The sequence below is a fragment of the Elephantulus edwardii genome, unplaced genomic scaffold (genome assembly GCF_000299155.1).
Source record: "Elephantulus edwardii isolate Elephantulus edwardi_28Jun2011 unplaced genomic scaffold, EleEdw1.0 scaffold00074, whole genome shotgun sequence".
NCBI lineage: Eukaryota > Metazoa > Chordata > Mammalia > Macroscelidea > Macroscelididae > Elephantulus > Elephantulus edwardii.
This window is the reverse complement of record NW_006399824.1, coordinates 1,080,941-1,097,464: the sequence shown is the minus strand read 5'-3', so window position 1 is coordinate 1,097,464 and position 16,524 is coordinate 1,080,941. Positions and strand designations below refer to the sequence as shown.

Below are 16,524 nucleotides of genomic sequence, written 5' to 3'. Positions count from 1 at the left end.
TTTAAGCTGGATGTAGAAGAGGCCATAGCACCACAGATGTCACTGCTGATGTTAGATGGATCTAGCTGAAAGTAAAGAATACCAGGAGAATATCTGTGTGCACTTTATTGATTATACAAAGGCATTTGACTGTGTGCATCATAACAAATTATGGTTAACATTGAGATAATAATAGTGCTCATGTCAAACCCATACCTAGACTATGTACTCTTTGTAGGAAGCATTCAGAAACCCAAGCTAAACCTGTTGTCCTCATGTTAGGGGCCAGCATGCTTGATCATGCTTTAGCACTGAAAGCGCATGTCCTGGGAAGGAATGAATGCAGAACCAACCAGGACTGCTGGTCACCTAGACATCATGTTCCATCCTCTTTGATGTAAGTCTGAGAGGTAACCCACTTCTGGGATGGAAAAACTGAGGCTTAAAGCCACTAATGCCAGGAAAGCTAGGATGCAGAAGAAATACAGTAGGTCTGGGCCACCAATTGTGCAACTCCTCTCCCCTCCCATCCCCTCCTTTTCCTCCCCTCCCCTTTCCTCTCCCCCTCCCCCTCCCCTCCCTTCTCCTCTCATAGTCATGTTCCAGAAGTTGGGACTTGGACCTCAGAATAGGATGGCATAGATGAGGCACGAGTTAACAGACAGATGGTCCAGCATGAGATTCCCATGGTGCACTGGGGTAGTGGGCTGCAAATTAGGAAGTCCATTCAGAAGCACTTGTCCTTAATGCATGCGTACACTGTTGTTGTTGTGTACCATCAAGTCAGAATTGACCCTCCAGTGGGTTTTTAGAGGCACAGGAGGAGATTATCCATCCTTGTCCCATGTAGCAGCTGGTGGATTCGAACTGCATGCCTTTGAGATTGCAGCAACAGCATTCAAAACCACCTGTCCTCAATGCGTATGTCCACTACAAAAGAGAATTCCTTCCCAGAAGAGCTCAAGCTGGCTGCAGAGACAACCACTGAGATTCCTTCCAAGAAAGGTGGATGGAAAGGCGGCATGCGTGCACAGGTGAGGCACACCTGCCCACCTCACCACACCCCATCCATGAACGGATGATACACACATCCTCAGGAGTAAAATGACAACTCTCTAGCATTCTTTCCCCAAAGTGCCAGCTGCCAATTGGATTGAATTAGATTTCACAGAGGTTTTTGCAATACATGGAATTCACCAGCAAATTACTCTTAAAGAGGGAAAATCAATCATTTGGAGCAGAGATAAGCTGAAGGCAAGGCAGCCTCGGATTGATCCCGTCTGTGCACGCGTGTGTGGAATTCAGCAGATAACCTGGGAAGGGGGGGAGGACGCGGGCAGAGAGGCGGAAGGAGGAGGGAGAGGGAGAGGAGGAGGAGGGGAGATGAAGAGCAGGAGAAGGGAGGAGAGAAAATGGGTTGCAGAATAGGAGAAAGGGAGAGGCTAGAAGAGAGGTTAGAAACGAGGGAAGGATAGAGGAGGAAAGACCGAGACCTGTGATGGAGAAATGGAGGGACATGGAGGGGCCTCGCCCCCGAGGATTGGAAAAGCAATTTGAAAGAGCATAGTGCGTGTTTATGGGACCTCAGAGAATCACCCATTTCAGGCTCTTCATTTAACAGACCAGGAAACTGAGGCCCCAAGAGGGGCAACCCTGCCCAGTCATGTAGCAATGAGTAGCAGGTCTCCTGACCACAGACTCACAGCTTCAGAGGGAGGACATAGGGAGACATGAGCCAGAAACCCGGCCGAGTCCTACAACAGGGAGTGCTGGGGCCGTACTTGCCGTGTCTCACTGCCCAACAAGCATTGTAATCCCGGGCCTTATTGTGTTCTCTTATTAATCTGTAGTGAACACGTTCACATTTTCCCACTGCATCGAAGATTCTGCACCCAAGTTGGCGTAGCATTTGTCTTTTTCCCAACCTTTGTCACAGCACCTTCCTCTGAAATCAAAGCCTCTTTTCAAGAGCGTGAAACCGGACTGCTCCTTGGAGGCAGGATTTGGGCATGTTGCAAGGAAGGACCAGTTCTTGGAGAGGGACCTCATGTTTGGGAGGGTGGAGGGACAGTGCAGGAGAAGAAGGCCCTCTATGAGGTGGATTGATTCAGTGATGGGTAATTGGGGTGTGAGTGTCAGAGACAATGAGATTGGCACAGGATAGAGCAGGGTTTAGGGCTGTTGTACATAGGGTCACTATGAGTCTCAGGTGACTCGACAGCACATAACAACAACAACAACAACAATCCCTGGCGGGGGCTGAGTACCCAGTAAGCAAGGTAAGCATAATTTACTCGTAATTACTGCCTGCTCTGTGGTAAACAGCTTCTGTGAGTGAACCCACATGGCAATGTTCAGCACAGAGTGGCAAGCGCAAGGAAGCGCCTGCCTACCTTCCGTATCACTGACTCACCTCTGAGACCAGGGTCCTTTTCCTCGAGTCTCTAGAACTTATGGTCACTGGAGCCTGAGCAGAGGTAAGAGGGTGGGGGTGGTGACTTTTGGAAACTTCCTTCCCTCTGCCCCATGGACTCTGGCATTGTAGTGGACAGGGTCTGAGTGGGGTGAGAGCCAACTCTAAAGGCAGGCAGGGGCAGAGAAGCGCAATGATCCCCCAAATACAGGGAGCTACAGGGGAAAGAGGAATGCTTTGAGCTAAAGGAGGTGAGAAAGTTCACTCCAGAATCTTTGATATGGGTATAATTACCACTTTAAAGACTAAGGTGTACCTGACCCCAGCGCTGGCATTTTCAGCTGCTTCATATGCGTATGAAAGTTGGACAATGAAAAAGAAAGACTAAAGAATTAATGCTTCTGAATTGTGATGCTGATAAAAACTATTGACTGTCCTATAGCCTGCCAAGAAGTAGTCCTGAGAACAGGGCAAGGAAACACTGCATGGTTCAATATAAGGAAAGGGGTATATCAGGGATGCATCCTGTCCCCATATTTTTTTTTAATCTGTATGCAGAGCAGATCATTCAGGAGGCAGGGCTCTATGAGGAGGAGTGTGGCATCAAGATTGGAGGAAGACTTATTAACAACTTATGATATACAGATGAAAAAATCTTGCATGCTGAAACTGAAGAAGACCTGAAGCACTTGCTGTAAAAGGTCAAGGACTATATAGTCTTCAATATGAATTGAAGTTTAACATCAAGAAGACAAAGATTCTCACCACTGGGCCAATTGGCAGCACCAGATTAGATGGAGAAGAGATTGAGGTTGTTAACAATTATAGCTTACTAGGATCCACAATCAACACTCTTAACACCAGCAATCAGGAAATCAAAAGACAAATTGCACTGGGGAAATGTGCTGTCATAGACCTCTCCAGAGTGCTGAAGATGTCAGTCTAGATACAAAGGTACGCCTAATCCAGACCATGGTTTTCTTAATTGTTATGCTTCAGAGAGTTGAACAGTGACTAAAGATGACAGAAGAATAGATGCCTTCTAATTGTGGTGCTGGAGAAGAGTCTTGAACATATCATGGATTGCCAAGAAATAGATATGTCTGTCTTGGAGAGGGTGAAACCAAGTCTCTCCTTGGAGGCTAGGATTTTGAAGCTCAGCCTCACTTACTTTGGGCACGTGGTCAGGAGAGATCGGTCCTTGGAGAGGGACATCATGCTCAAAAGGGTGGACAGATAGCACGGTAGAGGGAGACCCTCGATGTGATGGATTGATACAGTATCTGGGACAGTGGGGGTTGGTGTGTCAAAATTAGTGAGACTGGCTCAGGAAAGAGAAGGGTTCAGAGCTACTCTACACAGGGTCACTATGCATCACAGACAACACAACCAATAACATTCTGTGACAGGTTTGGAAGGAAGAGTGGCATCCACTTCTTAAATAAGATGCCTCTGGAAACTCTATGAACTTTGATAAATGTCGGTAATTGTAGAGGGACTTCAGGTCTTTTGTTCACAGTGTCACTATGAGTCATGCTCGACTCGAAGGCGATCAACAACAACATAAACTGCCAAAAGAATAAATAACTCTGATTTAGAAGAAGTGTAGCCAGAGTGCTCTTTAGATGAAAGGATGGCGTGATTTCATCTCACAGTCTTTGGGTACATTGTCAGGAGAGGTCAGTTCTGGGAGGAGATATCATAGATGGTCAAAAAAAGAGAGGAGGACCCTTGACAAGATGAATCCACACACTGTGACTGCGACAGTGGGCTTAACGACAGCAGAGAGTATGCTGATGGCACAGGATTTGACTGGGCTTTGTTCCGTTGTGCATGGGGTCACCGCAAGTTAGAATCCGCTCCACAGCACCTAACAGTGACAAGGGAAAGGACAGGCAGCGGATGAGGAATGCATCTTCAGTGGGCTTCAGTGTTGTGTCACACAGTAACATGGATTTGACCAACAGAGGACTTAGCACTTACCGAGATACTGCAGCTCATTCACAATAACCTGTTAAGGTAAACTTTTTTCCTTCCCATTTTAGAGGTGGAGAAGTTGAGACTCAGGGAGATATTTGTGCAAAAATCACACAGTAAAAAAAAAAAAGTGTGGATTCAGGTCTGACCCCAAAGCTTTTGTGTTTTACCCACCACACTGGAGGGCTTCACCCAGAACTGTCCTGGCTGTGGACAGCAGGTACTAGTGCTCTTGCTGGACACAGGTCTGCTAGCTTTGGGAGCTGCAGAGAGGCTGCTAGGAAGAGCTTTGGGGACATAGTCTGCTCTGACCTTTCTCAAGGCCACCAATGGTGTGAGGTGGGACAGCTTTGGGGGAGTTGAGGGTGGCGAGGCAGCCCCTCCTGGCAGCTGTGATAACACAATGCCCTCCACAAGGGGTGGGAAGTCCTCAGCAATGGGGAGCAAAGCGGGCAGGAGCCGCAGGGGGTGGAGGCCATGGGGAGTAAGAAATTATTTGTTATGTGTCCTTCCCCCTTCCAAAAAATAAATAAAGCTGCTGTATGGCAGCGGCCTCCCCACAGGCAGCTGGCCAGCTCCTGGCCCAGTGGGGGGAGCTCGGGTGCTTCGGCTCCAGGACCCGGGGCTGCCAGCTATCAGCCCCTTCATCGCCTCTCCCAGCTGGAGGAGAATTTAATCCACCAGGCTCCTCTCCACACATGCTGGGACTCCTTTTGATGTTCTGTTTTATCTCCCTTCCCAACAAAATTGTCCCTCTTCAGCTCTGAGAGGGCCCTGCCTCCCCCACTGTCTCCTCCCCACCCCACAAAGGCAGCCTCCTGTGAGCCGGGGCAGTGGGCGAGGACACAGGGAATTCAGGACCTTTGTGAGACCCTGTCCACTCTCATCCCGGCCTCCCTCGCTTTCATTTCGCTCTGTGACCTGGGGACATGGCTTTGCCTGTGTGGGCCTCACTTTCACCATTTGTAGAACTGCAGAGAATTACACTATGGACCCAGCAAGGTTTTTAAATGGGGCCTAAAGCTGTAGCCATGCTAATAGTTACAGGGACATGAGAGAGACCAAGAGAGTAAGTGACTAAACTTGGGCTCCAGTTTGACTCCTTCGTTAGTTGCTATTACATATGGTTGCATTGCTTCTGACTTAATAGTGACCCTGTGTACAATAGCTCTGAACTCCGCTCTATCCTGAGCCGTCTCACACTCTCTGACACACCTATCCCCATTACTCCAGTTACTGTGTCAGTCCATCTTATTTGGGGTTCTTCCTCTCCTTACTGTCCCTCCACCTTTCCAAGCATGAAATCCCTCTTGGGCATGTACCCAAGTTAGGTGAGAGAGAGCTTCAAAATCTTTGCCTCCAAGGAACAACCTGATTTCATCCTCTCTAGGACAGATCTGCTTGTTCTCTTGGCAGCCTATGATAATATGTTCCATACTCTTCTCCAGTACCATAACTCAAAGACATCAATTTTCCTTCTGTCATCCTTAGTCATGGTCCAGCTCTATGATTCACAAGTAATTGCGAATACCATGGCCTGATCAGGCACACCTTTGTCTCTAGACTGGCATCGTTGTTCCTCAGTATGCTGGAGAGGTCCCTGACAGCAGACTTTGCCCATGTAATTTGTCTTTTGATCTCTTGGCTACTGGTCCCAAGAATGTTGATTGTGGAGCCAACCAAGCAAGGTGAAGTTGTTAGAAATCTCAATCTCTTCTCTGTCAATCATGATGCTGCCAGTTGGCCCAGTGGTGAGAATCTATTTTCTTGATGTTTCAATCCATTTTGAAGGCTGCAGTCCTTGACTTTCTGCAGTGAATGCCTCAGATCCTCCTCAGTTTCAGCAAGCAAGGTTGTGTCCTCTGTGTAGTGTGGGTTGTTGATAAGTCTTCCTCCAATCCTGATGTCACATAGCTGTGTGATATGAACAAGTTTCTCATGACAGCTTCAGTTTTCCTCTCTGTGAAGGGGATGGGTGGACTGTGGTGTCCTTATGCTTTTGTGAAAATTCAGATCAAGGTGTGTCAAGCGTTGAATTGTCTCTGAGGCTTGCCAGTGGAAGCTCTTGGCTGAGGCCTGCAGTTAACTTGGATTTTGTATCAACTTAGATGACTCGTGTGCATATCCATACCAAGGGGCAGACAGTCTCGAGCCAGGTCCAGGCAGAAACTGTCTCTCTGGGCAGCTTCCACAAGGAGCAGGAGGAGCATTTGTGGAAACTCACATGGTTAGAAGGTGATCCCCAGGCTCAGGACATTAGTGTGAGGGAACCTAACTGCAGTGTCAGATCCCAGTGAGCTTCCAGCCCCTGGCCACAGATCAGGAGATCTGGGGCCTCCTCTGAAGGGGTTGAGGACACCACAGGCTTGTCACTCCTGGTGCTCCTGCTCTCACCAGGTGCTGAGTCAGCACTGGACTCCTCAGTGCCTCACCAGGTGTCCCTTCCTCATCCTCAGCCTGCAGCCTCAGACCCTGATCCGCCATGTACTCTGCCCACTCTCTCTCTCTGTGCATTATCTGCCCCGTTGTGCTGGTTGGTTTCCTCCAGTTCCTCAGACCACCTCTTTCCCTTTGTGTTGCTCTATCTTGAGGATGTGTCATAATCAGCTAGAGGCTTGTGAGGACTTAGGATGCCGGGCCTGACCCTCCCAGAGCTGATGACTATATCTGGACACTGGCTCAAGCACCCAGCATCCCAGGAGCAGCTGCTGCTGCTTCTGCTGCCACTGCTGCCGCCAGTCCCAGGATCAACCACACTTGAAGAACCTCTCCTGAGCCTGGTAGAACAGCACATCAGCAGAGAACTGTCCGATGTGCAGGCTGGGTTTAAAAGAGGCCTTGGCACTAGGGATATTATAGCCAATGTCAAGTGGATTTTAGCTGAAAGCAGAGAGCACAAGATGAATGTCTATCTTTGTTTCATTGACTACACAAAGGCATTTGACTGTGGATCACAACAAACTGTGGCTAACTCTGAGAAGAATGGAAATCCCAGACCACTTGATTATTCTTAGACGAAACCTATATTTGGACCAGGAGACAGTCGTCAGAACAGAGCAAGGAAACAAAACACTGCATGGTTCAAAATCAGGAAAGGTATACACCATAGATGCGTCCTATCTCCATATCTTTTCAATCTATATGTGGAACAGATCATCCTGGAGTCTGGGCTCTCTAAGGAGGAATGTAGCATCAAGATTGGAGGTAGAGTCATCAAAAACCTACGCTATGCAGATGACAAAACTTTGCTTGTTGAAACTGAGGAGGACCTGAAGCACTTGATGCAGAAGGTCAAGGACGGCAGCCTCCAATATGGATTGAAGCTCAACATCAAGAAGACAAATATTCTCGCTTTTGGCCTGATTGGCAGCATCATGATAGATGATGGGGGGAAAAATTGAGATTGTTAACAGTGTCAGCTTGCTTGACTCCAATATCAGCCCTCTTGGTACCAGCAGCCAGGAAATTAGAAGACTGATTGTCTGGGGGAAATATGTTGTCTGGGGCATCTCCAGAGTGCTGAAGAGCAACAATGTCAGTCTTGATAAGGTGTGCCTGATGCGAGTCATGGTTGGAACTGACCTGTAGCTGACCCTCCAGTGCATTTTCAGAGTCAGTAAATGACGTGGGAAGAGATTTCCCATCTTTTCTTCTGAGGAGAAGCTTGTGGATTTGAACCATATACCTTTGTGTTGGCAGTACAGCTCCTAATCAGTGAGACACTAGAGCTACCAGTTAACGCCATAGAAGTTACGGTTTACAACACACAGGATACTTAGATTAAACTAAGAATCATAACTCTGTCAAGCCAACACATCTTTTGGGGATCACAATTCAATCCCTAATAAGTGAAAACAGCAAATTTGCAAGAAACAAGACCAACACAAAAAAATCAGATGTATTCCTATGCTACAGTGTGGGTGAACCGGGAAAATACTGTCCTAAGTGAAATAAGTCAGACACAAAAGGAAAAATATAATCTTGACCCCACTTTTATGAAATATCTAAACTGGGCAAATGTAAAGAGACAAAGGTTATTATTAGTGGTTACCAGTATCTGGAGTGGCGAAGTGAAGGATTTGATTAAGGGAATTGTGTTTCTGTTTCTCAACATGAATAGTTGTACAATATAGTCAATATAATTCACGTCACTGAGTTGTAACTTTAAAATGATAAAATGCAAACATTTTGTCATATCTGTGACTGTTTGTTATATATATTACCGTGATAATTTTTTTAAAAATAGCTTTAAGGGTAGAAACCAACAAATCCTCTGTAAAAGGGTAAACTTCCAACCCAGGCCCTTCAAGACACAAATAGATTCAAATCAGGTAAACATAGGTTCACAATGTTGTTGTTGTTGTTAAGTGCCATCAAGTCGTAGACGACTCATAGCAACCCTATGAATGAAAGACCTGAACACTAGTATAACTTTCATAGTTTCTCCACGTTCACAGAGTTTCTAGAGGCAAGTTATTTTGGAAGTGGATGCCCCTCCTGCTTCCAAGCCTGTTTTGATCTGGGAGCTCCACCAAACACTGTCCACCATGGTTAACCATTATCACATTTGACACATCGGTGTCACACTGTTCTGCTTCATAGCAACCATGAGTTACCACTGTACAGCAAATGGACAGACCAGTGCTATACCACTTAGAAGAATGTTTGACCAAAAACAATTAAAACCAGGCCTGAGGCCGCAGATTAAAATCACCCACCTTTGGCTTTGCAACGTTAACTTTCTATCCACTAGGACAACAGACCTCTCTCTATAATTCACAGCAATTCTGTGAACAACAGATCTAACCCTTGCCCCATCCTACGCCATCCTCATAATCTGAGACACACTCAAGCCCATTATTATAGTCACCATATCAATCAATGACACAGACAGACACACACACAGAAAACCCCATTGCGTTTCAGTTTGCTCTAGAATAAAGAGCTCCTAAGTGTCTGACTCAGGCCTGCTTGTGCTCAGTTGCTACTGTTGGTAAAGGCCCGCGTCAGGCCTGGATTCTGTCTTTGACCAGACAGGCAGCAGGGAATCATGGGAACACACACGGACCTGAGACCTGAGCCTCACTTCTTATCCCTCCCTCCACAGTGCCCCCTGGGAGACCTGGGGCAGCTCCCCAAACCTCTCTTTCTGAACCCTTTGTCCTCTTGAGTTGTCTCTGGAATCTGGAGACCACAGGAAGAGGACCACCGAGTAGCTGGTGCTGAAACAGGTCACTTGCCAAGCACCTACTGTGGCCTGAGGTGGGATGCACTCTGTCCCAGCCTGGCTGTGGCCTCATGGGCTCTCAGCTCTCCAGAATAACCTCATGGGGGACTGTGACCCAGAGACAGCCGACTGCAGCCTTCAGGAAAACCAGGCAGTGCTTCCTGGATTAAATGACTGCTTGATGCATACAAAGTGCTTAGAACAAGCCAGCCTTGAGTAAGTGTGCGGCCCACCGCGTCTACCACCTTGCCATCCTTTGGTGAAGATGCTAGACGCCTTGTGACTAGGACAGGTTATGGTGAACAGATTTCAAAAATAAGACACTAGGAAAAAAGGCCTGGTGATCTTCCAAAAGTTAACCAGTAAAATCCTACGAATCACATCAGAATATTAACCAGTACAGCCAATACAGTGCTGGAAGAGGAACCTCTTGTAGCTGAGGTCACCGATCCACCTGCTGCAGAGTTCTTTCCTATTCATAACAACTTTACGTTGTATGGGAGGCTGTAAACCACTATAGGAGACTGTCTGTCTCCTTCTGAGCAGCTGATAGACCTGAACTGCTGGCCTTTTGGTTAGCCACCCAGTACGTTACTCACTATGCTAACGAGGCTCCTTCAGCAAATCAGAAGGTACTCACATTGCAGAGTGGCCGCGGCAGTGGGCACTGCACTCCGAGGGTGAAGACGTCTCGGGACATCATTTCATTCTGCAGGAGGTGGTCAGCCCTGACTAACCCCTCATCACTGCAGCTGCTGTGAGCCTTGCTGTCGTCCACAGACATGGCGACGGGGAAACCCCACGCTCTAGGTTTATATGTGAGATGGCAGGCACGCGGTGTTGATTTGTGCTGCTGCATGTCAGGGCATGAGACATGTGCACATAACGCCCACGAGGGACTGGGCTTCCCTGGAGCAAGGTCCTGACAGTGGGGCGCCGGATGCTGGGTGCAGGGCAGGGAAAGGGGAGGCTTGGATGGTGCTCTCCTCATAGAGCCATTTGAAATATTTCTATGTTTCTGTGGTTTGTTTTTATTTGGGTTTTTTGGGCGGGTGTTGGGGGTTTTTTTGGGTTTTTTTGTAATGTTAGGAAAATTAAAACAAGGCAATCAGTTTTGAGGCTGTTTTCTGCAGAGGTGTAATCTATGCTTCTGGGAGCCAGTCTCACCTCTGCCAGGCTCACCTCTCCCAGCCTAATAATTGTGTCTGGCTGGGTGAAGGTGAAGTGAACTCGGGGAGCAAAGCCTGGTCCCCTCCTCTGGCCTCCTCACCTTCAGGCCTCTGTCCCTGCCCTCTGGACTCCTCCCCTTCCTTCAGTGGGGTCTGCACAGGCGCCCCACTCCTCAGTTTCCCTCCCTCTACTCAGAATCCCCAAGATGTGGCCCATCCCAGGCCAGATGGCTCCTTGGCTCCTGACCCTTAGCGTGATGCAGAAGCTCACTCTCTTTTCTCTCTGGTTCCTTCCATCTCTCGATGCTTCTCCGGTCCTCCTCTCTGTCTCCATACCCTTTGACTGATCACCTACTGATAGAACTTGGTAAGTGAGCCTCCAGGGGCCGGGGCTGGGAGGAGTGGGGGGCACTGGATGGAGGGGCTTCTCAGAGGGCGAAGCTAAGCCCCATCATGCCCTCCAGCCCTTTTGGGTCCTGAGAGGGAGAGGAGAAAGTGGAGGGAGGGAGAGTTGCTGGTGTCACTTGCCCAGCGCTGTCACAGTTGGCCAGCTCCCTCTCTCAGTGTCCCTTCAGGCATTTAATTGGTCCCCTCTGTCTGACGGGATGGATTCCACACAAACCAAAATGGGAAACTCTACAGCCTGAGAAGCATTGCCCAAAATCCAAGCGGGACTGCTCCCCACTGGGGGCTCTGGAGACCCCACTGCTTGCCAGGACCCTGGGGTCAACAAGAGGGGTCAGCAGAGCTCAGCTACTATGTGGTCTGTCCAGAGTCCCTGAGCCAATCACAGAGCCTTGCCCCCAGGCCCTGAAAAGAGGCAGCAGGAAGGGCAGCTGTTTTGCCCCTTTATAAGATGAGGAAACCCCACATTCATTCGATAATACATTTGCGGGCCGGTGAGCCAGTCCCTGGGATGGAAGCACCACGTGATGAGAGTTCCTGAGAATTCTCAGATGTGGCTGAGGATGTCACTTCCTGGAAGATTCCCCTGACCTGCACATGGTAACTGAAGCCTTGCAGGGACTGTCACTGCTTAGAACCAGGAGCAGGTTCGAGAAGGGAATTTCTCAACACTCCAGAGGCAGTGAAAAAGCAAGGGCATACCTCCTTTGCCACCCCCATATCCCCCAGTAAAGGACCAAGTGTCCAGAGGGGCTGTGGGCACTGGGAGGTGAGTTGGCTGCCCAGGGATGACCAAGAAGGTCACTGCTACGCAGCTCTGACTGGCTAGTGGGACATCTCCAGGGCCGCTACAGCAGGGCCACCAGTGGCTTATTATCCCCTCAGGTCCAGGGGTGAGTTGGTGGCAATTGTCTGCAAAACTAACAGGCACCTTGCAAGTAGGCCAGATTGAAGGGGTCAGGAAGGTGTACCTCCCATCTTCAGCAGGGCCCTTTCTGACTCAGGGATTTGAGTCAATGGGAACACTGGGCAGCATCCTCGGAGACAGTTATTAGAAGCACTCAGCCCCCTGAAACAATGGCCTGGGACCACTGGAATATAAGAGAAACATGGGGATGTGGCAGCTCCATGCTCATCCTAGGTCCAGTGTCCCCCAGGTCACCACATTGACCGCAGTGAGGGAGTAGGGGACTTACTTGCCCCTCACTCTTCTGAGTTATACTCATTCGCGTGTGAACCCCTAGCTGTTTGCCTGGTATGGTGTGTGCCAGAAACGAGGGGACCCAGGCACTGCTTCCTCCACGGAGTCCTCCAGGTCCACCCTCTCCAGTCCACTCCATCGTTCTCTCTGCGTCCCACTCTGACCTCCCTCCTTTCCCCTCATCTCCTGCTGAGTCGTGAAACTGACAGTCCCCTACCAGTTGGGATCCCTGAGGCAGAGGAAGGAACGTAGAGGTGGAAGGTGAACCAGTCCATCTAGAAAGGATGTTGCAAACATGACAGGATGATGAAAGAAGGAACAGGCCCTGCTCCTCCCCCTCCCCACTTTCCTTCCTAAAACAGCCCTCAGACCCCCTCCAGGCCCTCAGCTCTGTTTGTACTCTGGCCCTTCCTCTCCCAAGCTCTTCCTCACTGGTTTTGCCTCTGTTTTTGTTCCAGGGCCTGAACAGCATGTTCGAGGTATACCTGGTGGGCAACAACTCCCACCACTTCATCATCTCCCCCACCTCCGTCCAAGGGAAGGCTGACATCCGCATCCGGGTGGCCATCCCACTGGACTATGAGACCGTGGACCGCTATGACTTCGACGTAAGTCCTACTCCCTGTCTCCCCAGACCGGGTGGGCAGACTGTAGGGAAGAGACGAGATGACCCCACCCCCTGCTGTCTCGCTCACCCTGTCCTTGTGTGGCTGCTTGGAGAAGCCCACCGAGAGTGGCAGGAACTGGGCAGGGTCTTTCCTTTTTGAGGATAAGAAAACACCCAAGGATTGAGTGTCATTTTTCCCCCCAGACACTTCCACAAGAAACCCAGTTGGGATCCTCTGACATCCATTTCCTGCTAGCCCAGCTCCATCAGCCACCCCTCCCCAAAGATCCTATGGCCCCCAGCCTTGTGAAGAAGTGATACCCCAGAACCCAAAAGGACATAGCTCTGGGGGTGGGCAGTGACTGGCCAGGTGTTCTGGGTTGGGGCAGGCTGACCCCAAGGAGGACTGGGGAGCACGTGGGGCTCACTCAGCCCCTGCTCTCCACATCCAGCTCTTTGCCAATGAGAGTGTGCCTGACCACGTGGGCTATGCCAAGGTGAAGATCACCCTGATCAATGAGAATGACAACCGGCCCGTCTTCAGCCAGCCGCTGTACAACGTCAGTCTGTATGAGAACGTCACCGTAGGCACCTCTGTGCTGACGGTCCTGGTAAGCGCACTCCTCCTCCAGGGCCGCCGAGCCCTCTAGACCAGCGAGATTCTGTGCAAGGAGCCTGGGAAGGCATGACGTGGGGTGTCCCCCAGCCTCTAACGTGACATTGGTATATGAAGCCATCTGAGACCCTCCATGCTGGGGCTCCTTTGCACAAAGTGGCAAGACAGAAAAGGGGCCAAATTGGGGACAGACTAGCTGAAGATACTTTGGTTTTCTGCCTTGGGTAAGAGCGCTGGAAGGGCCCCCCTTTTTTATTTTAATTTTATACTGTTTTACTTACAAAGTTTGCATACATTGTTTTTTCACACCAGATCTTTCCCTTTCCTTTACCCACCCCCTCCCTTCACCCATCAAATTGTGCAACCCTATAATTAACCACCACTCCCAGCCCATCCTCACCGCTCTGCTCCCCCCTCCCCTCCTTGGATCCTTGTACTCATTTACAATAATGGTCATACACAGTATTTTGTCTTTATGAGACTAAGTTAGTTTCCTCAGCATAATGCTCCCCAGCCCCTCCCAACTAGTTAGTAATTTACAAAATCAGTGCTCCTGTGTGCTGCGTAGTATTCCATTGTGTGAATGTACCATCATTTCTCAATCTATTCAGTTGTGGTTGGACATTTGGGCTATTTTCATGTTCTTGCTGTGAGGAATAACACTGCCATGAACATTGGGGTACAGGTCTCTCTTTGTGCCTCAGTTCTCATATTCTCAGGGCATATTCCAAGCAGTAGAATAGCTCAGTCATATGGAATTTCTATGTTCAGCTTTTTGAGGAAATGCTAAACTGTGGAAGACCCCTTGGAAGGATCTATCCCTTTGCAGCACAGGCTTTGGGGAGGAATGGGTTCCTGTGACTGTCTGGGGCCCCAGCTTACCCTTTGACAAAAGATCCTTTCCAGTATCCATTTCTATCAGGCAGTATTCTAGCTTGCAATGGACCAAAACTTTCAAGTAGTTGAAGGGGGAAAGTATTGGCATCGTGTAACTCACAAGTTCTTGCTATATTCTTTTGAGTTGAAACCGACCATAGCTGACCCTCCAGCAGGTTTAAATAGTAAATCACATGGGAGGAGACTGTCCATCTTTCTCCCATGGAGGAGTTAGTGGATTTGAATTACATACCTTTGCATTGGCAGTGCAATTCCTTACCACTGAGCCACCAGAAATCCCAAAAGTGTCAGTGAGATTTCAGGCATGGTTCCATCCAGGGCCTCAGCTGAACAGGAATCCAAAATCAACGCCAGGCTCTGCTGTCCTGGGTTGGCTGGGATCGGCACCAGCACCTCTAGGCTTAAACCCCAAACGAAACTCGCTGCCCTCCAGTCAGTTCCAAATCAGAGCAACCTCCTATCGGGCTCCCAAGACTGTAAGCCCTTTCAGGGGAGATTGCCCATCTTTGTTCTGTAGAGATGCTGATCAACTTGACCTGCCAACATTTGGACAAGAGCGAACATGCAATGCACTATGTCACCAGGGTTTCTTACCCTTTACTAATTCATCTGTATTAGTGGGGAAATTATTTTCAATAGTTGACAAAAGACCTAGGGCTATTGTTGTTGTTGTTGTGATTGTTGTTATGTGCCTTCAAGTTGCTTGCAACTCATAGCGACCTGAAACCTGCTCTGTCCTGTGCCAGCTTTACTGTCTCTGACACACCCACTGCCATTACCCCAGTGACTGAACCAGTCTATGTCTTGCACTGTCCCTGTACCCTTCCAAACATGATGTCCCTCTCCAAGGACTGGGTCCCTCCTTGCAACATGCCCAGAGTATGTCAGAGGAAGCCTCAGAATCCTTGCCTCCAAAGAACAGCCTGGCAATTTTTTAAAGACAGAAGCAGGTGTGGTAACTAGGGCCTGGAGGGTTCAGGGGGCCAGGAGTTACTGCTTAAGTGGTATAGAGTTTCTGTTTGATGTGATGAAAACTAGTGGTAAGGGCTACACAATCTTGGAATATAATTAATGCCACTGAGTTGTCCATTTAACATGGTTAAAATGACATATTTTATATTCTGTATCATTTAACACAAAATCCCAAATGGACTGTGATTGGTCCCACTTGTTGGGCCATCCTGGAACCGTTCATTTTGACTCTGATATGCCAGGAGTGGGTCACACCCTGCCTAATGGAGCTGGAGGTTGAAGTTAATGCGTTCAGACTATATGGGCTGATACAGGGGAATAGGTTTTCCCCATGAGGATTTATGTTCCAAGAAGACAGGGAATTGGATGTTGAGCAGGTTGAAGCAATGGAGCTATGCTATGCAAGCGCAAGGTCTTGCTCATAGTAGATGCTCAGTTAACACAATGGTGTTTCACTCACAGCTGCTCCCTGCCTGCCCACTCTGGGCTCCTAGACCCCCACGGCCGCCCTTCCATTTTTTACTGAATCTCCTTTCTATGCAGAGACATCGCCTGCCTGTAACAGCCCCCCATCCGGTTCCAAAATGTGTTTACTCTACAGACAGATGGTATGAAACAGTATTGAGCCCCTAGGCCCTTCCCATCTGACAGTTATTAATATTTCAAACAGATGTTTAGCTAGTCAGGCCGTCAGACATAAACAATAAGGCTACGGCTGCGGCTGCTGGCTCTGTCACCTCCTGCCTCCTCCAGTCCTGACTCCACCAGCCTTCACCAAGGTGTACCCCACAATAAATCACCCGTGCTTGAAGGCTCCCTGGACCCTCTCCCAGCCTCCCAGGCCAGCCCAATAGGAAGGGCCAGAGGTTCTAGCCTTCTGGAGGCAAAGGGGGACGTCTTCATCCCCCACCACCTTGGAATGTGAGGGTGAGGGTCTCTCAAAGTGAGAGGGTCCCATTCCTCGCAGGACTGGAGCCGCTTAGCCAAGAGTTCAAGTCCCAGGTTCCATGTTACCAGGTCTTACCTTATCAGGGATTCCTTCTTGGTGTTCTTTCTGGAAT

The 16,524-nt window shown here is 49.1% G+C and overlaps 1 protein-coding gene across 1 annotated transcript in view; it reads left to right on the top strand.

Annotated features, from left to right (window-relative positions):
• The window catches only part of CDH23 (cadherin-related 23), a 523,436-nt gene that overhangs the window by 276,044 nt on the left and 230,868 nt on the right, over positions 1–16,524 (top strand). The window contains exons 11-12 of the mRNA XM_006889037.1: positions 12,830–12,979; positions 13,431–13,589. Of these exons, the coding sequence (XP_006889099.1) occupies positions 12,830–12,979; positions 13,431–13,589 (309 nt within the window). The remainder of the gene's footprint in view (positions 1–12,829; positions 12,980–13,430; positions 13,590–16,524) is intronic.